The sequence below is a fragment of the Lepidochelys olivacea genome (assembly GCF_965140295.1).
Source record: "Lepidochelys olivacea isolate rLepOli2 genome assembly, chromosome: 10".
NCBI lineage: Eukaryota > Metazoa > Chordata > Testudines > Cheloniidae > Lepidochelys > Lepidochelys olivacea.
Genome location: NC_140420.1, coordinates 4170912 through 4197130, shown reverse-complemented (window position 1 = coordinate 4197130; position 26219 = coordinate 4170912). Strand labels below are relative to the sequence as shown.

The 26219-nt window shown below is 50.2% G+C and overlaps 1 protein-coding gene across 2 annotated transcripts in view; it reads left to right on the top strand.

The window, feature by feature from the left end:
- Window positions 1-2638: 2638 nt before the first annotated feature.
- NHERF2 (NHERF family PDZ scaffold protein 2) overlaps window positions 2639-26219 on the top strand; it is a gene marked incomplete at its 3' end in the record, with an annotated part of 94429 nt that continues 70848 nt past the window's right edge. Inside the window, exons 1-2 of one of the 2 annotated variants that reach the window (XM_084641395.1) lie at window positions 2639-3367; window positions 10617-10877. In XM_084641395.1, coding sequence (XP_084497521.1) covers window positions 3158-3367; window positions 10617-10877 — 471 coding nt within the window. In that variant the 5' untranslated portion in view covers window positions 2639-3157. The remainder of the gene's footprint in view (window positions 3368-10616; window positions 10878-26219) is intronic. The other variant, XM_084641394.1, reaches the window with a different exon arrangement.

Genomic DNA, 26219 nt, shown 5'->3' with positions numbered 1-26219 from the left:
AACAGGGCAGAAGAAAAGGGCCACTCAGGGAACAGGTGAGCACTGGGGACATTCCAAAATGCAAGGAGGGAGTGATAGGCCCCAATCTAGCAAGGTATTTAAGCAGATGCTTAACTTCAAGCATATGAAGTCAGTGGAACTATGCAGTTAGGTACACGAATAAATAGTTGACTGAAACGGGGGCTCTTAGCCAAGTCCTCAATTCACAAGAAATTCTTCCTCCCTATGCTACCTGCACCCAGCCTGTACCAGCAGCAGCAGCCAGTAAAATGCGATCTGCAAGAAGGTGCCTTGCATTATGGGTTATGTCGGCCCTGATCTAGAAACACTACAAAAAGGGAGTGGCACAGAAACAGGGCTGGGTCCTACAAGTGTACTCATGGGAGTATTCCCTACTCGTGCGAGTAGTGAGCAGGGATGGCTAACGTGAGCAGGGTTTGCAGGATGGGGCTCCCATATAGCTGTTAAGGTTACGTATCAGCAGCTGTTTTTCAGAACCTGTGGCTCAGGTATTGGTCAGGTTGTTCGATGACAGCACATCCTCACTTCAGAGAGAGGCTCAGGGAAGTCCTCAGGTAACACAGCAAATAAAGTAATCCTAAAGTTTCCAAGTAGCAGCCGTGTTAGTCTGATTCGCAAAAAGAAAAGGAGGACTTGTAGCACTTTAGAGATAAATTGGTTAGTCTCTAAGGTGCCACAAGTACTCCTTTTCTTTTTTCTAAAGTTTCCAGACTCTCTCTGGCCTGCTTTCACATCATCCCAAAGCTTTGTGCAAACAGGCAGAGATCGATTCTTCTGCAGAGCAGCAGCTAACTACAGAGCAGCAAGGTCTGATGACAGCTGGCATATCGCCAGAGGTCTGAGGCACTTCACAGGTTAAAATTCTCACCACAAGGACACCACAAATAGAGCGATGATGGGCTGATCACAGAGCTTGGGAACTGAAATCAGCTGCACTTGTTTCCTTTCAGGCTGATGGCATCAGGGAACCTCAATTTAAGGAAATTATGTGCCTACCATAGACTTGATCAGAACAATATTCATTGCCACATTATTTCCTCTTACAGTTACAGCAAGATCTCAAGTTAGATATGAGATCTGGACTGGCAGTCTTAATATAGAATAATAATGTAATCTATTCCTAGATAGACACTTTCCTCACATCTATGCACCTCTTTATCTTTCTACTGCTAGGCCCCTCATTACTGTAGTATCTGTTCCTGTTCCTCAAAGGCATTTGGGCTATTACTTGCACTAAAATCAATGGGAGTTAGGAGCCTAAATACCTTTGAGGAACTGGGTCTGAATGCCTATGAAGAAATCTGTCCTATCTCAGTGATAGACAAATAAATAGGTCCTGGGAAAGAGATGCTCGAGTATAAGACCAGAAAGAACCTTCAGCTGCACCTGCTTTCAAGCCTTGGACTTGTTCAGCACCATCTCATGAAACAGAACATGCCAGCCTCCCAGTCCCACAGGATCTTTTAAGTAAGCTACAGTCACTGGCCCTTTTCCATGTGTGAAGCTGAGTGCAGAGACCAGCCATTTGGGGATAAGATGCTGTTGCATCTCATGGGGGTCAAACACCAGCCTTAGCTTGGAATGGACTGGGGAGGTCTCTCCTGGGGAAGACCAGGCGGAGTTCCTTGTTGGCTGTTTTTAAGACCTGATCCAACAACTCCCACTAAAGTCCTATGGGAAATCTCCCTACAAGTCCATTATTTTAGTTACTTATTCACCACCAGTTCTGGGACTCATGCTTTCTGGCCTTGGCTACCCCTATCCTCCCATTCTTTGTACAGACAGCTCACTGGACCATTCTTGCCCTTATGTCTGATTTCATCTCTGAGCTCTGGAATCGCATTGAAACCAGCTGGCTTCCCTCTTGGATAGGTTTAACTGGCTCTGGATGGCACTTTGACACCTGGCGACAGGCACTTGGCAAAGGGCTGGAATGAAATAAAGACTAGTTTTGATCACGCCCTTCACAAAGTGGTTTTCACCAAGCCTCAGTGAGTAGCTGGGCCCCTGGCGTGACCGGCAAAGAACTCACTAGGTTTTGGAAAGAGCGTGACCCAGCTAGACCTCCCTGCACCCCTATTTTACACAGTGCCACCCAGAGGATTCAGGGTGCCTGGGCAAAGCAATACTATTGTATGCATCCGATGAAGTGAGCTGTAGCTCACGAAAGCTCATGCTCAAATAAATTGGTGAGTCTCTAAGGTGCCACAAGTCCTCCTTTTCTTTTTATTGTATTCTGTGGGGCCCTGGGGCAAATTGCCCCACTTCCCCCCCGCTCCGCCGGGCGGCCCTGATTTTACATCACCCAGGCAGGGCCCTACCAGCGGTGTTCCGGTGCCCCCCTCCCTGATGTCCCACACTATGATTTGGGGGGGGGCGGAGGGGACTAACACCAATTTACAGAGACCACAAAGAGCATGAGACAGACAGGACAGCTTTCCCCCGCCCAGAGGTCTATGCTGGGTTGTGGCTGGATTATTTTTTTGGTGGGGAGCCTACATGACCCCCCCCCCCCCACACACACACTCCCACCCCCCTCCCCACTCACTCCCACCCCAGCCAGCTCTGGAAGGTTCCGGGTTGCATCAGGGGGAGGTGCAATGATCGCATCTGGCCTCCGAGCTCTTCCCCCGGCTGTAATGTCACTCGGAGCCGTAGGCAGCGGGGAGGAGGCGCTGCAGCCCCAGTAACAGCGGCGGGGTCCGGAGCAGTCAGAGCCGCGGGCGGCGGCAGCAGCAGCTCCGGTCGGGCAGCCGAGGCGGGGCGCACGGGGGGCCGGTGCAGGGGGACCCCAGAGGCGGGCGGAGGACGCAGCATGGCCCCGCTCGGCGGCGGCAGCCCCAGCCCCAGCCCGGCCGCCGCCTCCGCTCCTCGCCGCCGGGCTCCTGCCTCCGCGCTTCTCCGCGCGTAAGGGGCCCGGACTCGCCAGGTGCCCCGGCCGGAGAGAGGCGCAGGCAGGGAGCGCGCCGGCCGCCCCGCACCGCCCCGCCCCGGGGCTGCGGCCACTCGTTGATCCCGCCGGGATCGCGCTGCCCTCGGCCCTGCGCCTCCAGCGGCCGCGCTGCGGGCGCGGCGCCCGGGCACCGACCTTGCCCCCGGGGAGCTGCCCCGGCGCGCGGCTGGAAGGGCCCCAGCCATGGCCAAGGACCAGCTGAAGCCCCGGCTCTGCCACATGATCAAGGGGGAGAGCGGCTACGGCTTCCACCTGCACGGCGAGAAGGGCAAGAGCGGCCAGTTCATCCGCAAAGTGGAGCCCGGCTCCCCGGCCGAGGCGGCGGCGCTGCGGGCTGGGGACCGGGTGGTGGAGGTGAACGGAGTCAACGTGGAGAAGGAGACGCACCACCAGGTGTGCAGGGCTGCCGGGGGGGGGCTCCCGCCATGGGTCGGTCCGCCCGTCTGTGGGTGGGTGCGTGGGCAGGGGGGTGCCCGTGGGCAGTCTGTCTGTCCATCTGTGGGTGAGTGCCGGGGCAGGGGGGTTCCCTGTGGATGCTCTGTCTGTGGGTGAGTGCCGGGGCAGGGGGGTTCCCTGTGGATGCTCTGTCTGTGGGTGGGTGCTGGGAAAGGGGGGTTCCCGTGGACGGTCTGTCTGTGGGTGGGTGCGTGGGCAGGGGGGTGCCCGTGGGCAGTCTGTCTGTCCATCTGTGGGTGAGTGCTGGGGCAGGGGGGTTCCCTGTGGATGCTCTGTCTGTGGGTGGGTGCTGGGGAAAGGGGGGTTCCCGTGGACGGTCTGTCTGTGGGTGGGTGCGTGGGCAGGGGGGTGCCCGTGGGCAGTCTGTCTGTCCATCTGTGGGTGAGTGCCGGGGCAGGGGGGTTCCCTGTGGATGCTCTGTCTGTGGGTGGGTGCTGGGAAAAGGGGGTTCCCGTGGACGGTCTGTCTGTGGGTGGGTGCGTGGGCAGGGGGGTGCCCGTGGGCAGTCTGTCTGTCCATCTGTGGGTGAGTGCCGGGGCAGGGGGGTTCCCTGTGGATGCTCTGTCTGTGGGTGGGTGCTGGGGAAAGGGGGTTCCTTTGGACGGTCTGTCTGTGGGTGGGTGCGTGGGCAGGGGGGTGCCCGTGGGCGGTCTGTCCGTCCGTCTGTGGGTGGGTGCTGGGGCAGGGGGGTTCCCTGTGGATGCTCTGTCTGTGGGTGGGTGCTGGGAAAGGGGGGTTCCCGTGGACGGTCCGTCTGTGGGTGGGTGCGTGGGCAGGGGGGTGCCCGTGGGCAGTCTGTCTGTCCATCTGTGGGTGAGTGCCGGGGCAGGGGGGTTCCCTGTGGATGCTCTGTCTGTGGGTGGGTGCTGGGGAAAGGGGGTTCCTTTGGACGGTCTGTCTGTGGGTGGGTGCGTGGGCAGGGGGGTGCCCGTGGGCAGTCTGTCTGTCCATCTGTGGGTGAGTGCCGGGGCAGGGGGGTTCCCTGTGGATGCTCTGTCTGTGGGTGGGTGCTGGGGAAAGGGGGTTCCTTTGGACGGTCTGTCCGTCTGTGGGTGGGTGCGTGGGCAGGGGGGGTTCCCTGTGGACGGTCTGTTTGTCCGTGGGAATTGGGGATGGTCTGTTTGTCCATGGGTGGGTGCTGGGGTAGTGGGCTGCACGTGGACAGATGGTCTGTCTGTGGGTGCTGGGGCAGGGTCTAACTCATATTGGATTCCTCTGACTGCCTGACTCCAGAGCTGGAATAAGTGGTACTGCCAGGTGACAGTTAATCTGGGGCTGAGCAGTCCAGATGTTTGCAGTGGGTTTCAGCTGGAGGTTGGGAGTGGGGAAGCCAGAGTGACATGGAAAGTTTTGGTTAATAATCCTTAGCACCTGCTTTTCATCTGCTGTGTCTGTGTCGCCTGCTGGTGGAATGAGGTGCCCTGATGTTGGGTCATTAACTTGTTTCCTGTAATTCCTACGGTTCACATGCCCCCTGCTGCCCCCACTCTTCATGTATTTCTATTCAGAGAGGTTAAAGTCAGGAAAGTTCTATCAAGTCACATCTAACCCACCCCCTGCCAGTGCAGGGTTGTTCCCTACAATATATTTCCTAGTGCTGTGTCCAGTCTAGCAACAAGGCTTTTTTATTTAGCTGTAAAACGCAGAGCCGTACACTAGCAGCTTTGAATTGGGCCGCCCATGTGTTGTTTTTCTTCTGGAGATCTGTCAGTGTCCGTTTTGGGCACTAAAACTTATTTATGATAAGGCTCTGAGTCGTTTTCCCATTCTCTGCTGGATTTCCCAGGCAAGTTTCCAAGTGAAGCTAGCGTGATGGAAAGAGGGTCTCTCTTTGGGTGATGGTTCCTGTACCACAGGGTGGATAGAGTAATTCACACGGAGATAAGCAGTTTATTGGGGGTAAGATCCCTGTTGGGACAGGGACCAGAACTCTAACCCTGCTGAGACTTTCCTTGACCCTTCAAATGGAGCACGGAGCCTGCTACATATGCCTGAAACCTCCTTATTTTACCCTGCTCCCTCGGCTCCTTGGAAGATGTCTGCAGGAATGTGCTAAAGTTGGGGGGAGGGGGTCGGAGAAGCTAGGAGGGTGATCGTCTCTCTGAATGTTTGTTTAAAAGCTTCCCTTTGCCAAATGACCAGCAGTAGATAGTGCAGTAAAATATGTTCTCACACAGTTCTCTACCCAGCAACGTTATCGTACCATGCTGAGGCAAGTAAGTTTCAGCAACGGCAGTGTGTTATAGCGTGGTTGATCTTGTCTGTATGGACGACATCTAACTGTGCAATAATCATGTTACGTCCCTGCCAAGACCAGGCAAGGTTGGAAAGAGCAAAGTGTGTTATGACATGGGCAGGGCATTGCTGTGACATAGTCAGCCGTTGAGTTGTAGGTGAACAGATTCCAGCAGAAAGTAGCTTCTGAGGATAGGACAAGACGCAATAGACGTAAACTGCAGCAAGGGTGGTTTAGGTTGGACATTAGGAAAAACTTCCTGTCAGGGTAGATGAGCAGTGGAATAAACTATCCAGGGATGTTGTGGAATCTCCTTCATTGGAGGTTTTTAAGAGGAGGTTAGAAAAGCCCCTGTCGGGGTGGTCTAGATAATACTGAGTCCTGCCTTGGGTGCAGGGGACTGAACTAGAAGACCTCTCAAGGTCCTTTCCCGAACTACGATTCTGTGATTTTGAGCATGGTACTGGGAATCGGGTGACCTGGGTTCTATTTTCTAACTCTGCCACTGACTCCCTTTTTGACCATGGGCAAGCCACTTCTCCTTGCTGTGCTTCCGTTCTGCCCTGTGCAGTCAGTAATGCTTACTGACCTGTGTAAAGTGCCTTGGCATCTACTGTTGCAAAGACTATGCAAATATTCACCATAATTATTATTATCACATAATTTATACTTGCACTCACTACAATGTACTTTGGAAAAATAATGGCCAGAAACAAGCAGCTTCTAGCCTGAATTGGAGATCCCTTTGCGTTTCAATAGCACGGTGCTTTCGAGTCCCATTGGGGCAGCTGTTTTGCCTATCTGCATAGTAGTTTTCAGGGCACTGCAGGGTTGAATATTTTAGTAGCTTAGAGCATATGGCAGGCGCCTCCTGTAATAATTTCTACGTGCCGCGTGGTGATCTGTCGTCTGCATGCTTCATGGAACCATCAGCACTTTGGAAGTAATGGGTCTCAGTTTTTAGTTGCCAACAGTGGGTCCTAAAGATGTGGAATGACTGACTGATTTGCTGAGAGATACAGAGCCATCCCCAGTCGTGGTACAAGTGTGGTAACGCCATTAAAGTGCTATGTAACTGAGACCCAGCCGGGATGTGGCTCTTATTGTTTGGTGTCGTTAATTAAGTCAGTGCTGTGGACCTGAGAACCCTCTGCAAAAGTTAACACTTGCCCCTCCAGTTATATCTGGAATGGAGTCAGGGTATATCTATTACTCTGTTCGAATTGCTGGGTGGATGAGGGTGTTCTTATTACATACGGAGCTGTGTTTTGCTCCAGGAAATTGTCAAGACTTCGTATACTAAAATCTGATGTGATGATGAAAGCTGATTCAACATTGCTGAGGCATCAATTTCATGTATGAAATGTGTGGGCTTTTTGCTTGCGTAGGCCAAGTGAAGCTAGAGACATTTCATCCTCTCCATATTTTCTTCTAAGCAAGACATAATGAACCTCTGGAACTCGCTGCTACAGGGTATTACTAACACAGATAGCGTAGTATGTTCCAAGAAGGATTCAACATTTGTATGAACCGAGTTAGCATCTGCAGTCACATTAGCTGGGATGGCGTTACAAAGGGCTGGGCTGCCAATCCTCATGCTTCAAAACAATATGCTGGTAATATTCTGGTGGTCAGGAGAAAACTTTCTCCATGACAAATTGCTGAAAAGCTATGTACATTGTGAGAGTGTTACACCATATGTATCGGACATTGGCTTCTGTTGATGACAGGATATTGGATTTGGTGAACGGTTGGTCTGATCCTGCTTGGCTTTTCCTGTTCTCTTAGGGATGTCAGCCTTGGAGCTAATAACAGGTTTACGCCTACATCTGAAACAGTCAGTAGCAAAGAGCCTTTTGCACGTTGTTCTTGTACTCACTTCCATTTATGCTTTTTAGGGTAGCAATTAGGAAGGGTTGGGTGAATAGGTTACCATTTTATCCATCTCTATTACTCTGACTGATGGGGCTATTAAATAAAGGCAAACTTGCCTCGTCCAGATACGAGACACTGCAGAGAGTGACATGACTTACTTAGTGCACAGTGGTTTCACTGGCAGGGACAAGCAGCTGTGTCTGCAGTCTATACATTTCTCATCGGGCTGTTTTCCATCTGTGGATGTGGGTTCTGTGACCTGGCCTGGGGTTTGCTAAGTAATTGAGCAGTGGGGCTGTTTGTCACTTGTAACCTTGGTGATTGTAATATGTCCTGTACCCTGGTCAGGACAACTGAAGCTGCAGGCCATAGCTCGGTTAAACATTAATTGGTAGCAAATCTGTAGGTAGAAGGCAATTTGGGTGAAAATGATCATGAAATGATACATGTCCTGATTCTAAGGGAAGGAAGGAGCGAGAGCAGCAGAATAAGGACAGGTTTCAGAATAGCAGCCGTGTTAGTCTGTATTCGCAAAAAGAAAAGGAGGACTTGTGGCACCTTAGAGACTAACCAATTTATTTGCGCATAAGCTTTCGTGAACTACAGCTCAATATATATATTGTGTATATAATGTCTTCTGCAGTTTCCACAGTATGCATCTGATGAAGTGAGCTGTACCTCACGAAAGCTTATGCACAAATGAATTGGTTAGTCTCTAAGGTGCTACAAGTCCTCCTTTTCTTTTTGAGAATAAGGACAGTGGAGTTCAAAACAGCAGACTTTGACAAGCTCCCGAGAACTGGTTGGTAATGTTCCGTGGGAAGAAAACCTCAGGGGAAGAAGGAGTTCAGGAGAGCCGTCAGTTTCTCAGGGAGAGTCTATTGAAGACACAACTGCAAACTATCCCAATGAGAAGGAAGTATAGGAAGAGGTCAGTATGGCTCCGTCGGGAGCTCTGGAACTCAAAAAGGAATCCTACAAAAAGTGGAAACATGGACAACTTGCTAAGGAGGAGTACACAAGAATAGCACAAGCAGGTAGGGACAAAATCAGGAACGCCTATCAAGGGACATAAAAGGCAATAAGAAGAAGTTTTTTATACACATTAGAGCAAGAGAAAGACAAAGAAAAGTGGAGGATCTCTACTTAGTTGGGAAAGAGAGCTAATAAGTAATGACATAAAGAAAGCTAAGGTGTTTAAGGCCTGTTTTGGTTCAGTCTTCACTAAAAAGGCTAATGGTGACCAGATACGCAAGGTAAGTAATGTTAACCACAAAGGGGAAGGAATGCAAGCCAAAATAGGGAAAGAACAGGTTAAAAAATGTAGATAAGTTAGATGTATTCAAGTCAGCAGAGGGCTGGATGAAATTCATCTTGGTTACTTAAAGAACTAGCTGAAGCAATCTCAGAACCATTAGCAATTATCTTTGAGAAATCATGGAACACGGATGAGGTCCCAGAGGAGTGGAGAAGGGCAAACATAGCACCTATCTTTAAAAAAGGGAACAAGGAGGACCCAGGGAATTATAAACCAATCATCTTAACTTCGAAACCTGGAAAGAAACTGGAACAAATTATTAAAAAAATCAATTTGGAAGCCCCTGGAGGATAACGGGATTATATGGAATAGCCAGCATGGGTTTGTCAAGAACAAAATGCCAGACCAGGGTTACTGGCCTGGTGGATAGGAGGGAGGCAGTATACATGATATATCTTGATTTTTAGCAATGCTTTTGACATGGTCCCACATACTGTTCTCATAAACAAACTAGGGAAATGTGGGAGGGCATAACTAGTGGGGTCCTGCAGGGGTCGGTCCTGGGTCCGGTACTAGTCAGTATTTTCATAATGACTTGGATAATGGAGTGGAGAGAGTGCTTATAAAATGTGCCAATGACACCGAGCTGTGAGGGATTGCACGCACTTGAGAGGACGGGATTAGAACTCAAAATGACCTTGACAAAGGGGAGAACTGGTCTGAATTCAACAAGATGAAACTCAATAAAGATAGGGGCAAATTGCTTTACTTAGGAAGGACAAATCAAATGCACAACCACAAAATGGGGAATAACTGGCTAGGTGTTTGTATTGTTGAAAAGGATCAGGGGGTTATAAGCATCTGGAGCCTGGACTGCTTCGCTCCAGCTGGAGGGCAAGTTTCCCAGCAATATCCTTCACCCTCCTGCCCTAAACAGAAGACCCCGTAGAAGGGCGAGTGATGTTCAGTCTGTAAGAGTCTGTCCGCTGAGATCACCCACAAAGGAACCATCTGATAGCTGTTCGGATGGCTTTGTCAGGTGGAATCTTGTCTGCTCCTATCTGTGAACTTATCTGGCCCTGTCACCATAGTACTTGAGCACTTCACAAGCATCAATGTATTTATCCTTCGCCCTGAGGAGGGCAGAGCTGTTATCCCCATTTTACAGGTGGCAGAGCTGAGGCACAGAGAGACTCACCCAAGGTCACACACGGAGGCTGTGGTAGAGCCTGGAGTAGAAACTAGGTCTCGAGCAGCCCATGCCCACCTCTAGCCTGTCCTTCCTATCACTAGCTTGGCTGGGTAGCACCAGCTCCTTTCATCATGTCCCTCAGTTTAAAGACCAAAACACAGCCAACCCCCCTTTTCCGCCCCTCCCCCCAAGCCTTCTCCTGTCAGCAATTCATTCCCTACTGACCTGAGCTGGATTCTGAGCAGGGACGAAGAGGGTGACGGACCCCAGATCCCATTCTTAACCCCTTCAGCTGGCCTTTGCTTTCCTCAGCTCTGCTGTCTGGTAGCACAAAGCCAGGATGAAGGCATGGAATCAGATCATTTCTTTCATAAATGTGTGTGTGTGTGTGTGTGGGGAGAATCAAATATTTCAGCACCATGGGGAATATGAGAGAGAGAGAGGGGTAGGGGTGTGTGTGTGTGTTATTTATCTGTTCCTAGGAAAGATCCTGGTTACAAGATTGCTGAGACCCCATCCTTGCGGAGTGGCTGCATCAGGGAGAGCGGCCTGGGGGTTGTGGATCTTGTCATTTGGTTTGCAGTTGCCTGGCTAAATCTCTCTTGCCCTTTCTGTTCCCTTCCAGGTGGTGCAGCGCATCAAAGCGGTGGAGTCTGAGACCCGCCTGCTGGTGGTGGACAAGGAGACGGACGAGTACCTGAGCAGCCTGCGGCTGACGGGCACCGAGGAGATGGTGCGCGCCGGGATCCCGGTGACCTCCAACACGTCGCCAGCCAAATCCCCCGGCAGCGACAACGGAGACTTTTGGAAACCGCAGCTAGAGCTGAGCGGCGGGAGCCTCAGGAGTCACTCGTCGCACAGCTTCCCCTCGGAGAGCGGGAAGAAGGTAAGTGGACAGCGATAAATAGCCCGGGGGGAGGCTCTAGCGGGACGGCGCCGGTCCAACCGGTGCTTCTGCAGACGGCTTCCGAGTCCCCCGCTGTTTTCTTGCAGCCTTGTGTTCTTCTGGCCTCTACCCAGCTACCTCCAGATGCACATCAAGTTGTGCTTAGCAGCCCGTGTGCCAGGGGAAGTGGCTGCCTGGGATACCCCTTGCGCCCAGGGCAGCCACATTCCTGTAGCCGGGCTTTGTGCTGTCTCCTTTCTCCGAACAGTGGAGGATCTCTGCTAAAACCTGGGGAATGCTGCTTGAAGCTACGTTACCTCCTGCTGGGTAGTCTGATCCCAGGAGTCGTGGAGGAGCACAGGCAGCTGTGTGAGGAGGGTGGAAGGGAGCTTGCAGCGAGATTTCCCCTGTAGGGTTAGCTGCGTTTGGAGGGTTGATTACCCAACGAACCATGGCCTTCTGCTGTGCTCTGCCCTCTTTTTCCCAACTTCTCTGCTACCTCCTCTGCCCTGCAGACCACAGCGGAAAATGTAGGGACCCTGGACATGTAATGAAGCCGTGAGGCCTCTGAATGAGTTTGTCCCTCTCCTTGTATTTCCACGCGGGGGGAGGGGAGGGAACCGTGGGGGCTATTGTGATCCTGTTTCTGTTTAAACAGGGAGGAAATTAGCCTCTTTACAAGCTGCACAGTTCTTGCCTCGTTCGATCTTCAGCAAAGTTTCTTTTATTAACTCTGTGAAGAGGGAAAGCATTCAAGGTGGAAAATGTGTGGTTTCCAGGGCTGCGGTCTTTCATGGAGACAGTACGGGCTTGCACTCCCTGAGAGGCGGGAGGGATTCATGTCCAGGCTGCCCTTGCTCATGGGGGATGTTGATAGGCTTGCACAGGGATGTTTGCATGTCACTGAGCTGATTGTTTTATGACCCATCCAGGGGCTGTAATTCCCCCAGGATTTCTAATTGCAAACAGCTTTGTCCTGTTCCCCTTGGCAGCAGAAAGGCCAAGATTGGAATGGATCACAGAGCGTGAATGCTCCGATTTTAGGTGTGGTCTCTCTAGGCCAGCCTGGAGGTTCACTGGGGCAGCGGGTGTGTAATGCTTGTCCTGTGGCTGAGCGGCAGGTTTCGCTTTCCAGGGCCTTTCTGATCAGCCCTCAAGTCGGCGTAAGTTTTTTTTTTTTGAAAAGTAATAAAAACAAATTAAAATGTCTCTATTTGTTGGCGCAAGAGCCTTGTGCCGTGGTTCCCTCTAGGAGAGAGGGAAGCAGCAGCTCAGATTCTCCTTTCTCCTTTGCCAGGGTAACATACTTTCCCTGCTCCTAGTATAAAGACATGGTGACCTGCCTTGCATCCTTTGATACAGAGCCCTGTAGACTCTCTTGCAGAGGCTTTGTGAGCTGCCTCGGCTCTGTTATGGGACTCACCTTTCTTTTCCTTGGGAGACCAGAGGCAACGTGGTTTTACTTTCAAATGATTGGATAGCAATAATCTCTAGCTCTTATCTAGCACTTTTCATCCATAGATCTCCAAGCGCTTTCCAAAGGAGGTCAGCAGCATTATCCCTAACATCCTGAGCTGGTCACTGAGGAGGAGCGGGTCTGTGAGACGTAGAGGGTCAGTTGTCAGGGTAGCCAGGCAGTCTAAGGTGGTGTGATAGGTCACAGCACAGGATAAGCTTCTCTAGCCCACCCTGGCATATACCCTTTTTTTTTTTTTTACTGTGTTCCTCTGGCCTCTGTTATCCAGGAGGTCAGACTAGATCAGTGGTGAAATGTTACAGGGGGTTCTTGGGGGGAAAAAATTCCCTAATGGCAGGCAGATCTGTCCCTAGGGACCGCGGGCAGCACAGGGCCAGCAGCCCAGAGCCCCTGGACTTCCAAGAGCTAAGCAGATCGAAGCAAGCATACCTATCACACTGTGGAGACTTAAACTTCAAGACTCCTTATAAGAACTGGAAAGGGAGGTGGATATTTTTTGCTGTTTATAAAATGAAATCGGCAGCTAGTGTTGTTTTTTTAAATTATGATGATGAACAAGTTTAAGCTTTGTTGTAATGTGCATTATTTGCCTGGACTGCTCAAGACTTGAACGCTTGTGTAGGATGAACTCTTTGAGTTGGCTTCTTAAATCCCTTCGTGCTGTTTCACATCTGATACTCCTTGATGAAACATAGGAGCCTTGTCTTATAACAGGCTTATTCAAAGTGATACAAGCTACGAAAGTGAGCTCTTGGAAGAGTGTTGCCGTTTTCATCATGTAATAAAAATACATTAATAATAAACAGTGTGTAATAAGCATGTCATAAAAACAAATTTTATATTTCCAAGATCACTGCTTTTATAATTTGTACTCTGGTAAAGGAGAAGATCCCTGGAAATATTCATTCTTAGGAGGGGGTTTGTGAGACTTGACATTTTAGTGAAAGGGGTTCACAGGTTGTTAAAATTTGGGAACCACTGGACTAGATGATTCCAGCCTTGGAATCTACAAATCGGTTCAAAAAGTGGGGGTTCTCCAGAGACCTGAGCAGAGAAAGGGGTGGGGGAGGAGAAACTTGTCAAATAATTTATTTTTAAAAGTTGTGAAAGAGTGTCCAAGAAATGGTTCCAAGCAGTTCTAGTTTGGCCTTCTCTAGACTTTGCTTTGGTTCTCCCGGGCCAAGCACAGTAATAGAGTGGGCCCAGAATAGAAGCAAAACTGAACAGCTCGATGGTGCGTGAAGCCAAGTGAGGTGGCTTTGCCTTCAGACCACATAGGTTGCTTTGCTGGATTAGGGCTCCTGTTTCCCAAAGTCCATGCCACGTGCCTGGTGGCGTGGTGTGTGCCTCACTGCCCACTATTGGATGGAGCATGTCAGGGCTGCTCTGGTATTTGGGGTTCCCGTTAACGGGTCAGGCAGCAGGAAGGGGTTTGTGAATCAGCCGTAGGTCACGAATTCTGTTCCCTGGGTTGCCTGCTGATGCCTGTGGCTGCGGGTATGTACTTGTGGCTTGAGGCAGATTGCTAGTCTCCAGAAGCCAAGAGAACTGACCTTGGTTAATGCTGAGGATGAATTGACGCATGTAATGGCTCCAATTAAATGTTTTCTCTCTCACCTTTGCCCCCTCTCCGGGTGGCCCTTTGAAGAATGAGCACGCGGGCCCCCCGCCCAAAGTCGTTTATCAGCACTGCGTCTATCGGGGACACTGTTGGGGGGTGGGGTCAGGGGTGAGCAGAACAGCACAAATTAGGTCCCGCTCCTTGTTTATGAAGGGGAACAGCTCGAGAGAGTGTGGAACCAAAACAACCCGGCCTAGAGAGACTGAAGGTTGGGGCCTCTTGCTGGGTGCAGCGAGGGGAGTCGATAAATACTTTGGACAAAGCAGAGTGGAGCTCTGACATGTGACCAAAGAGAATGAGCCTGGAGCAAAGCAGAGGAGTGACTTCCCAGGCTCCCTGCTCCTAGCTCGACCTCCTGGAAAGTGAAACCTCTTTCCCGTCTCCCATTGTTTGGGAAACATCAGCTCCAATTCCCCCCCCCCCCCCGCACTGAAACCCATTGTGTGCTGAAAAGACCATGGCCTGGGTGGGGCAGGGAACTGTGGGAAGGGAGCCGAGTGCTCACGGGACACTGGGGTGTGCTGTTTGCCCAGCCTGGCACAGCAAGTCCTGTTGTGAATGCCCATCAGCTGTCTTGCTGCCCCGGTGGAGGCTCCTGATCCTATTTTGAGCTCCTCTAATCACATTGATCTGCCATCCTCTCCTTGGGATCACCACGGAGGCTGCAGGTGGTTTCGGCATCACTTCTTCACACAACACTTCGCACTTGACAGCAGCTTCAAAGCACTTTTACAGCCGGTAACTAGCAGCCTGGGGACGGGGAGTGAGTGTCGTTCTCCTCACTTGATGGAGGGGGAAAATGGCGGGATGGGGAAATAGCTATTCGTGGGGAGAGGACTGTTACTGAAGGGGCCAAAGGTCATATAGCAATTGCTCAGTACTGGGATTAGAACTCGGGACCTTGAATCCCATGTTCAGGCCACTAAATTGCACTGCTTCATATGCTTGCTGGTGGTATTCTAGGGAAGATTAGATTTGGCCCATCCGGCTGGCAATCAGCTTTTCAGGAATCTGCCTTGGGACCTCAGGCACCCCCCACTGAAAACACCATGCCCCTGCAGAAAGGTCCTGGAGCTCCCAGGGGAGTTTCCGTTCATGATCAGTGTGGCTGCAGGACTCTAGGGAATACAAGCCTTGTCCCATTGTACTGGAATCGCTCTATGGGAGGCACGGTTGCCTGTCAATGCGTGATCAGGTATCGTTACTGGATCCCCCCCCTCCCCCCCGTGCCAGAGCTTTGGGAAGCTGGGTAGATACAGTGTTGATTCAGTGTCTGCCTGAAACTACCCCCCCCCACACACACTCCCTTGGGGCTGTGTGTCAGGTTACTCCATAACTGATGGTGTGCACAGTCATGCGACGCAAGCACACGGACTTGTCCTTCTCAGTGGCTCTGTTCCCCCGGCCAGTTCCCGTCATGGGAGCCAGAGAGATTAGATAAGAACCCAGCTTTCCGAAGAGCTCAGGGATCTCCTCCATCATCATCCACTTATGCAGAGCAGGCGTGGGGAGTTGTGCCATGGCGTGATGTACATGGATGCAGTGGAGATTGTAACCCCTGGGGGATTGCATGGGCAGGCTGTTCACGTTGGGAGCTATTGCTTTTTCACACAGCAGCAGCCTTATGTTGGAAGAACACACCATCCTCTCGCCTCCAAGACCCACCCCCAACGACTGTCATTTGAAAGTGTATCCCCAACAGATCAACTTCCCCAGGACTGTTCCCCTTGAAATAACCACGTCCTGGTGCTGAATAATTCAACGTTTATTACAATCACCCTGGCTGCCATGAGACAGCCGATCGGCAGGGCTGTGTGCCAGAAGGTTATGTCATTGACTAGAGTGAGCACTGCCATGCCATGCCCTGGGAAGAAACGCGGAGCCACATAAACGGGATGGCGTTGTTGCAGGATGCTATTTTCGGCAGGCCGCCCCGGTGGTTTGTTCTCTCTCACAATCCGATACGGTGCGATTCCTTTGAACTAGAGTAGCGTCCTTCATACGACATCTCCACAGACAGTTTCTGGGGAGAATCGAGCCGAGTGCATGGGGGAAAGACACATAATGGGGAGAGCATTAGGGGCTGATGGGACAGAAATTAAAGCAGAACCCCGTCCCTACTCGTTCCACGTGAAAGAACGGCCAGAGTGCAGCAGAACGATCCAAGAATAGGAGATGGACACATTCCAGTAATAACTCACCCCCTGGACACCAACACCCCCAGGTCAGCCACCTCTTTGATGGGGGGAACCTTGTGCTCTGGAGCCAGTGTCTGGGATGTCCCGGACTGGCATGTCTGTGTTTGGGAGGTCTGTCTCTTCTAACTGCTGCTGGGAATTTTTTATCCTCCAGTAAAGCTGAGTTTAAGTTTTGTTTTTTAAAGGTCCGGGTCTCCCTGTGGAGCAGTGTGGGGGGTCCAAGCCCCGATTCTCTGTGCTGCAGGGGGTAATAGATTCATTGACTGTAAGGTCAAGAGGCACCATTAGATCAGTCCTACCGTATGTATAACACAAGCCAATGAGTTTTACCCAGTTACCTCTGCGCTGAGCCTAATAACTTATGTTTGACTCACGCAAATCTTCAAGGATGCAGAACCTGTGAGGAAAATGGGGAATTTCAGTCCAGATCTACTCTGCAGATCTCAAAGGAGAACTTACCCCACTAAGTCAGGGATGGTGTCATGTGGCAACAACCAATATGGACTCCTCTCCCCATATGATGGCCCAGACAGCAGTAACAATTTAGTAACAGTGAGGATCCTTAATCCTTAGTGAGTCTCTGCCATCAAACACCCCTGCATCTCCCAGGGCTCAGCCATTATCCCGAGTTATCATTAGAGCAATTAGGATGGGATTCAGCTCTGTTCCATTTCCATTGTGGCCAGCTGCGGAAAGAAGAAAGTGTGGATGGAGACATGTCATTGAGTACCATCATTTTCAGATGTCAGCTCCTCTCCCCAGCATGGTAGTAACATCTTGTGTTTGTGGAGCACCTTGGGTCTCAAAATACTGTGTGAACTGTATACCTACATATGTATACCATAGATAAGCGATCACCTCTGGCGTACTGGAGCTCTCACCGGTAAACAGAGGGGAGATTTTGGCAGAGATGCACAAGGACAAACACGTCCTTTAAGGATCTTAAGGAGTTGACCTAAAGGAGCTGAGAATACCTTGGGTTTTCAGGTCTTCTCCAAAGGTCCTCAACTTCCTTGCCCGGGAAGGAATAGGGCTGGAGCTAAACTGGCAGTTTCAAGGAATGTAGGTGTTTAAAACCAGCTACTTAAATCACTAAGCTATCTCCTCTGGCATCACCCTTCGCCTGTACGGCTGTGAGGTGTTATGGGGACTCTGACTTTTTACTGTTGCTTGCTTTGAAGTCAGTGGTTGCTTTGCTTAGCTGGAGCGGGGTGTGTGTGCCTGTGTGCTGTTTGCCTGGTTTTCAAGAAATTTCTCCCCAGGAGGTAAAGTTAACATAAGTTTTAACTGATACATTGTGGCTCGCCCCATAAATTACAACTTGGTCTCTTGGCTGAAGGAACCATATAATTTGTGAGCGCATGTGTATATTTGGACCTTTTACTGCAATCTGTGTTTGGAGGGATACAGAAGAAAATTTGCCATTTGCAACTTGGAAGAGGAAAGGACACAGCTACTGAAAGACGCTGTTGTTTAGAACTCCGATCAATGGGACTCTGAGTTTCTCCGTTGTGTTTGGACTGTCTTGCAGTTCTACCTTGATCAAGTCATGTAACCTCTCTGCTTCCATTTCTCCCCTGGCAAAACGTGGTTATTAATGTTGGCCTGCCTCACAGGGGGGCCATGAGACTTAAGTCGATGCTTTAGTGCTTTGAGATCCCCTGCTGGAAGGGTCCTAGAAATGCAAAGTATTGATAGAAAGTGGAGCTCCTCTGGAGAAATGTTCATTCTTTCCAAGTTCAGTTAGTCCTTGCTTTTGAATAGACTGGGTGACCCATGTGCTGTCTAAGTTGAATATCTCAGCATTTAGTGGGGCTCAGATCAGCCAGGACGCTTGAGCTTACGACTCCTAGATCTGTGGGGCTGCAGGCGGATGCATTAGGGGAGGGTCCTCATCTCTGCAGTTTGGTCCTAAAACAGCATATAAGCCCAGCTTGTCGCTAGGTTTGTGCTGAGGGCCACACATGGAGCGTGTGACCTCAGCAGGAGCTGTTAGTGTGTATTTAACGTCGATCACCCTGTAGGAAAAATAGATCAGTGGGGAATAAGATGCTAACAAAATGCCCAAATCCAATGTGTGTAAAAGGCCGGATTGTTGTTTTATGTCACAGCATTTGCTCAGGGCTGTACTAAATGAGATTGCACGGCTCTGGCCCGGCTGCTGCTCAGCGGTGTGAGTGACTTTCAAAATGCGCATGTCGCTGAAGTATGAAGAAATGTTCAATAGCGTGAGAAACCTGAGCCTGTGCCCTTTGAGATCACAAATCCAGGTGTGCACAACTGCAGCTGGACACGTCGCTTTGACACCAGACTGCTCCCTGGGGGAATCTTAAGAGGCCAACCTGATCCCTGGTGTAGCGGCACTGAAGTCATTGGGGTTACACCAGAGGCTAACTACGCCCAGTAGATTCAAAACTAGCTGTTAGAACCAGCTGGATATTTGACTTTCTGCAAGAGCTCCCCTGTGTGAAGTTGCCTTTTAGTCTTTCTGTTGTGGGGGCTGGGCCAAGGCCTGACACAGAGTGACGTTCTGAGACCAAATCTCATGCGCAGGCCACGAGAGCTGCGGCAGGAGAGTGGAATGTTGAACCAGATGTGGATGGGCTCTAACGCGAAGCCGTGCTCCCGAAGGAGCAGAGCAGGGGTTCTGCTTTATTGCAGTGCAGGTTTCATGGTGCACACAGGCAGTGCCTGTGTAAAGACACACATCTGGAACATGTGACCTGCAACTTCGCTGCTTTATGTCTTGCTTTTCTTGCCACTTTCCTGCAATGAAACCCTTGGAGAGTGGGAATGGTTCGGGCCAAACCCCAGGACCCATTCACCGTTCGGGTCAGAGCCGCTGCTGGGCCACTGACCCCCAAACTATGACCTACAGCTGGAGCTGAAAGTGGCAGAGGACTGCCATACCCTAGCTCTGTTGAAAGCAAGGCAAATCTCTCATTGACTCGAGGTTTGACTCTTAGTGCACTGAACTGAAAAGTGACGTCAAGGACAAAACCTGAAAGCAAGAAAGCAGAGTGGCAGCAGGTGCTAGACTGACAGCCTGGAGACTGAAGGCATCTTGTGTCCAGAAACCAAGCTTTCCCCACGGTGCCTCCAGCCAGTGTTTCCATCCTTGCACTGAAAGGACCAATGCGAGGGGACAGGAGATATTTCGGTCTCCGTGGCCCATCCTACCCTTGCATCTCTGCAGAGACTGCCTCCAAGGAGCAGGGGCGGGTGAGCCGCGTGTCTTGTTGCCGCTGTAAACACCTGTCCGTGAACAACTGGGTCAGGAGTGGGGCATCTTGGCTGTGCCGGTGTTTGTGGAGGAAGCCTAGCGCTGCCTCTGCTAAGATAGCGCCCGCTCTGGGTACACCTACACGGCAATCAGTAGGTGGGATTGCAACACATGTAGACATCCCCGAGCTTGGATCTAGCCAAATGAAAGCTAGCTCGAGTCTCCATCGCAGGGAAGCTGCAGCAGCATGGGCCGTGGATGCTTGAGTACGTACCAAACGTCCTGCGAGGGCCTTCGCGGCCTTCAGTGCTGCTGTTACTCACCTAGCTAGATCAGAGTTAGCGCAGGTATGTCTGCACCTGCTCCAATTCCTGGTGTGCAGGTGGAGGTGTTCCGTTTAGCTGAGTGGCCAGTCCAGTCCGGACCTCCTCTAAGGAAACCATCCCAAAGGCTGTGTTTGCATAGCGCCTGCTTTCTTGGGTAAATGCATTGGCCATTTTATTACTTAGACTAAATACGCGAGTACAAAAAGGATCAATCTGCATTCAGGATTTTGTGGCTGCTAAACGTCTGTTCTTAAACGTTTGCTTTTTTGCTTTTTATCATTGCAGCCAGGTGCCCCCCTCGCCCCAATCTCTGCTCTGTATTATCGTCTTTTATCACTTTTTAAAAAACAAAGACGTGTCTTGTCTGGTAACTCACGTGGCAAGTCTTGAGTTATAACAGCCATGCGCAACCCTGCAAAATGCAATGTTTTAATGCGTAGGAATTAACATCTGATTCTTAATTTAAACCCTGCTTCCCGGGGCCTCTACAAGAATGTTATGAGGGCAGTGTTGCCTACTAGTTAGTGAAAGAAACTGGCCTCCTCATATTTCTATTCCCAGCGCTGTCAGTGGCTCACTGTGTAACCTCGAACAAGTCCTTTAGCTTCACTGTGCCTTAGTTTACCTGTTAGTATGATGGGGATAATTGTTGCTGTTTATATTGCTGTAGAGGCCCCAGATGAGATCAGAGCCCCATTGTGCTAGACATGGTAGAAACTCCTAGCAAGAGATGAGATTACAGTCTAAATAGATAAGACTGCCAAAAGGTGGTAGGGGAAACTGAGGCACAGATAGCTGAAGTGTCACAGCAGGTCAGCGGCAGAGCCAGGAACAGAACCCAGGTGTCCTGACTCCCAGATGAGCATCTTGTCCTCTACATCACATTGTCTCTTGTGCCCTTACCTGCCTCAGAAGGGTGCTGTGAGGCCAAACAAATTGATGATTGTAATGCACGTTGGGACCCTTGATTGGACGGTGTTTGAAGAGTATTTGTATTTTTGTTTTGGTGCTGCCTGAGAACTCCATTTTAAAGAAGATCTTGTGCTTGTGAGTGTCAGGGGGTGGCTCTCTGATCCTGCCAGGTGGAGACGAGCAGTTTGCTGACATGAGTGAAGAGTGTGGGGTTATTGCCATCCTAGGAACGTGACTTTACCGAGGCTCCTTTATTCTGATGAGCAAGCTGACCCTGGGCCCAGCTTACCAGGCCATTCTGGAAAATTAAGGGCAGTATGAAGAACTGGTTAATGTTCTTTGGCCACCAGGGGAAAAATCCTGCACTGAGTTCAGTGGGGCGACTTCACCCTCTGTTTGTGCTTCTTGCAGGGATGGGAAATTGATGGGAGTTGGGGGAAATTAGAGGCCAACAGGGATAAACTTGCCTCAACCTAGTTTGTAATTGGCTTGATTTTCCCCCTCCGCTCATCCAGCCTAAGCAGCACTCCAGTTTCCAAGTCTGCCTGCAAGCATGTTGTTTTGAACATCCAACACCTTCCGTGGTCTTGCTGCGTTTTCTAGGGGTTTGAACAGAAAGCAGCTGGGAGCGGCAGGCATGTCGCCTTGCTCAGATGGCAGCATTTCCACCTCCGCCAGTCAGGCCCCAAGCTGCACAGAACCATGAAAAGCGCGGGTGAGACACACGAGGCTGTCAGTAAGGAGGTTTCTCTGGTGGATTTCTTGACTGGCCCTTAGTGTGCCGGCCATGCGTGATGGGACAGTGGCTCTTAAACCTTCTATGTGCTGGAGATGTAATAAAAACCCATGAAAAGTTCAGTGCCAGGGTACCAACTTGATGCATTCTTTGCTAAAGAGGCACTGGTTTAGAATGTGCAAGCTTTTTGTGCTGCTAGCAAGAGTTTATCAGTAACTGCAGGTGTAGATACAATATTTACATCAAGTCCCTAAATATTTATTGTTGTTTGGGTCAGGAATGAGAATTTTTTTCCTGTTGCAAATAAACCTCCAAGGCTGGCAATATCTTCTCTTGTGCGAATTCTCCCCGAGTACTGAAAGAATATTGAGCAACGATGAATGTTTTAAAAGGATTTTGCCAGCTTAGTTGAGGTCCAAAGTTTAGGGTTTATAGGATAGCCAGAAAGATTTAACGACACCTCGTATGAGCAGAAATGTCTGCAGTAATTATGTTATGAAATCACATTAAAAGAAATACATGGTTTTTAAATTAAAATATGCCCTGATCTCCTAAAGCATCAGTTTTAGTGTGCAGAGTGAAACTGGCTAGCAATCAGTGTGAACATGAATCTCAATTCACGGACCAAGTGGGGTGAACTGCAAAGCTAAAGAAACGGCCTAAGCACTTAGCCTGAAAGTCTTTGGGGCAGGGATTGTCTTTTTGTTCTCTTTGCTTAGTGCCGAGCACAATGGGATCCTGCCCCACGACAGAGCTCCTTGGCGCTACAGTAATAGAAATAACAAATAGCGAAAGGTAAATTCGATTTTTTTAAAAATCACGTCCGTGTTGACTGTTTCAGGTGTTGCCACAGCCCAGGTAAAGAAGCGTTACACTGGATATTGTTTTTATGCAAAATCTCGACAGTGCCCCTTTAAGATCCGCTGTTGTTTTTTTTTGCAGTTTTGCTCGTGAACATTGCACGGTAGTCGTAGCTTTTCTTCTGTTATGGTTTCCTTGAGGCTGGAGCTTAATCATAACCTTGGCATTGAGCAGCGGAAGAGACTTGATGGGAGGATTAAATACATTTCCCTGCTTGGTGTTCTATATATTTTCTCTCCTTCTGCCAGTGTCTTTGCCGGTGGCAACGCTAATCAGCATTTTGCTGCCTCAGCACAGATCAACTGGTGGTAGCATCAGTGAACGTTGCAAGTGCATAGGACTCCCGCAGCCTCTCCTGTCTACACGAGCACTTCCTCCTCTGTTGCCTTGGTGGATCTGCACTGATGCTAAGACAGTGAGGGGAGATTTCCCAACATAGTCTATTGCAGCAGGCCCATGTGCGTTTGTAACGCATGGTGAGTGTATGTTATGGATCCCGCTCTGTGCTCCACAGACGATGAGCGGCTGTTACAGCTTGCTGCTTGGGAGTTCAGCTCTTTAGCTCAAGCTGTAGCCACTTGTGCTTTTAGCTCTGGAAATCCCCAGTCCAGGCTCTGCAGTTGGCCAAGATAGGCAGTCACGTAAATGGGGCCTCGTCTGGAATTTGAACTGCTCCAGGTCTTAGATGCTTGGGACAAACTTCCTCAGTCCAGAGGAAGTATGTAACGCACAAGTTAGCATGTCTTACGTGTTCCGTCCTAGTGCTCCATCCACGGGAGGGTCTGGTCCCGCTCTTGGCTGCAGCTGCAAAAGGCTTGTGCTTTTGTAGAAGCCTGGTTCAGTCCTTGGTGTTGGCTGAAATGGGAGCTGTTTGGGGTTTAGCTAACTTCTTGTACGTCTGAGTAAGTGCATGCCTGAAAAGAAAAGAGCTTTCTGATGACCTCCATCATGTATACCTGTGTATATATAGTCTAACCACTGGAGCACAAACACACTCCACCCTGGCTTAAAAAAAAATCCTTTACAAACCTGTTTCCGCTAATTCTTGGCTCCCTGCTCCGCTGAGCTGCATTAGAAATGTCCAGGGCAGGTCACCAGCAGGGCAGCCGTAGGAAGCTTAAATTGCAGCTGCCTGCCATACCTGGCTTAGCAGAGATGTACGGGATTTCAGGTTCCAGCACTAATTAGCCCCTTTGTAACCTTCATGGAAAAAAACAAAAAAAATTGTTGACCTCCATTGCACGGCTTGTGAGCAAAAAGAGCCAGAGGGAGGAGATTTCAGGACAAATGAGCATCTGTGCTTCTCTGAAATGACAAAGTTATAATTGAGGAGCCAACGCAGAGAGAATGAGCTGTTTCTAACTGAGTGAAGGCGGCCCCTATTCCAAGAGTGTTGCTAATGAGCATCAAAGCCTGCTCGCTGCAGTATGTGTGTCTGCAAAGCCAAATTTTCCATTTAGATTATTGCTGCTTTTTAAAATCTAGCCCAAGAAATAGATTATATGTTTTGGGTGGCTGTAACTGTACCGTGTGTAAGACCCTGTATTTACCCCACTCCAGTAACTTGCTTGGATAAGCAAGCAACCTACTTTGCTAAATCGCCCAGGGGCTGTATTACCCTGTTCCAATCCATTTCTGAAGTGGGGGGTTGTGAAACTGACCTGAGCGGGTTTGCTGTAGGGACAGACAGCCTGCAGGCTATGCGATGAAAAGGGCTGGGGGATAGAGAGAGAAACACTGCAAACCTTGCAAGTTCTTGACTTTGCTGCATTACTGATTTGAAACTTTGGTCTCCGGGATAACCTGAGAAGGGTTCTGATCTGAAGCCCAGGGAAGTCGATGCAATGACTCCAGTTGACTTCAGTGAGCTTTGGACCAAGCCTGAGATGCTGCATCCTCGGGACAGAAGGTCAACATACACACCTGCACACGCACCCTACATGGTAAAAGCAAAAGAATCCCACAGCACTGGGACATACGGGGAATGTGGGCATTGTCACCGTTCCCCATGGTACTAACAGCACCTGAGATTATAGATCTGAGAAAACCTTAAATGTCTTTTTTCCTATCAAAGCCCATTGGAAAATTCCCTGTCTTGACAAAGCTCGAGCCGATAGCCTTCAAATGACTGAACAGTTCTTTTTTCCTCTCTGCTTTTCCCTGATCTGGATCTTGCAGGCATTTTGATCGATCTGATCAATACCCGCAGCATCTATTTCTAAAGTAATTGATTTTTCAGATCATCTGTGCTTTTGACAACGCAGACACTGGATGCTCTTTTAGAAGTAGAGCAAGGTGCATAACAGACACATAATAAGAGCCAGTCCCTGCTCTAAGGAGCTTACAGTCTAAACAGACAAGTGGTGGGAGAAAGGGAGGAGCATTATTTTACTAATGCACAGAAGATTCACTGACTTGCCCAAGGTCACACAGGGAGTCTGTGGCAGAGCCAGGATTTGAACCCAGACCTCCAGAGTGCCAGCCCAGTGCTTTATCACCATAAAACAATTTGGTTTTAAAATCTCAATGTGTTAGCAGTGTTTCGGATCATGCCACTATCCTGTCCATATCCACCTTCTGGGAGTTGGGTTCTTGAATGCACCGATATTTAAAAACAGCCCGACCTTTTGTACTTCACCCTTTAAGGCCGTGGGAAACGGATGTGAACTGGCATCCCAAAGTACTTTGGTTCACCTCCTTGGGAAATCTATGCATTCATGTGAGGGTGCCCTTATCTGGCCCAGGGATTCATGCGAGACAAATGCAGTTTTGATGGCTGATGCGTGGGGCTTTGTGGCATCTTGAGGGCTGTCTGGAAGAAAGTCTTGCTGGGGAATATTGGCTGTCGGCTATTTTTGACTTGGGGTGTTGGCAGGAAGCCCCTCCTCAGGAGGAAGGTATCCACCCCGTGGCAGCGACTTCCTCTGCGGCGATATTTTTAGTGAAAGACAAAGCAAGTGGAAATGAGCTGGAGGTAGGAGCTAGATTAGCATCAGGATGGATTGTACGGCTGCCAGGGTGCCTTTTGTTCCCGGGGACACAAACTTCTCTGACCAGAGGAAGTCCTGATCCCACAGATGGGTGGATGCCGCTGCCGCATCTCAGACCCTCGAGCAGAAGACTCGAGGGCCGTCTTCATGGCAAAGAGTCTGGAAAGCTGACGCTCAAATGTCTTCTTGAACTGTCTTCGGAGTTGGCCTCCGCCTGTTGAGGCCTTGAGGACACCGGGGTAGGGGCTAGGGGTGGACAGTCATGTCTCTTATTAAGTCTGAGTATGACAGATACAAGTTCCAAGTAGTGTTTGCAGAGGGACCATCTGCCTGCTTGGCACTGCTCAGCAGAGCGCGGGATAAGGACACACGACCTGTGTGACACGTAACCGAATCTCTCCAGGCCTCAGTTCTGGGATGACGACACTCACTCTTGTCTGGCTTGTGTGTTCAGGGCTGTGAGCTCTGCAGGGCAGGGCCTGTCTTTTACTGTGTGCCTGTGAAATGCCCAGCACGATGGGGCCTGGGCTGGTTGGGTCTCCTGAGGCCTGACAGGGGCCTCCAGGGCTACGCAATCAAATATTCTGTATCTGGGCGGGGGGCATCCTAAGGTGCAGCCAGGTGAAGTGACCGGTCCCGAGTCCCACAGGAAATACGGACCGGAACCCAGGTCCCCTTGCTCCCAGCCCATGCCTCAGTCACACTAAGCCCTGACCTCCTTGTCTGGCTTTTACTCTGGTCTTCGTGGCATTATGACTCAGCACCTAAAATTTAGGCCAGCCTCAGTGATGTAGCTCAGGGCTGTGAAAATTTAAAAAAAAAAAAAAAAGAGAGAGAAATGAAAAATTGTTGCTGTGAAGGATTCTTCCCTCTTCCTAGCTCCTGCCTCTCGGGGAGGTGGATTTACTCCGTCGTCGACACTGTGATGCTACAACAGCACAGGTGCAGCCCCTGGCTGCATGCCTGCAGTGTCGCCGTTCCCAGTCGTGGCCTCCGGA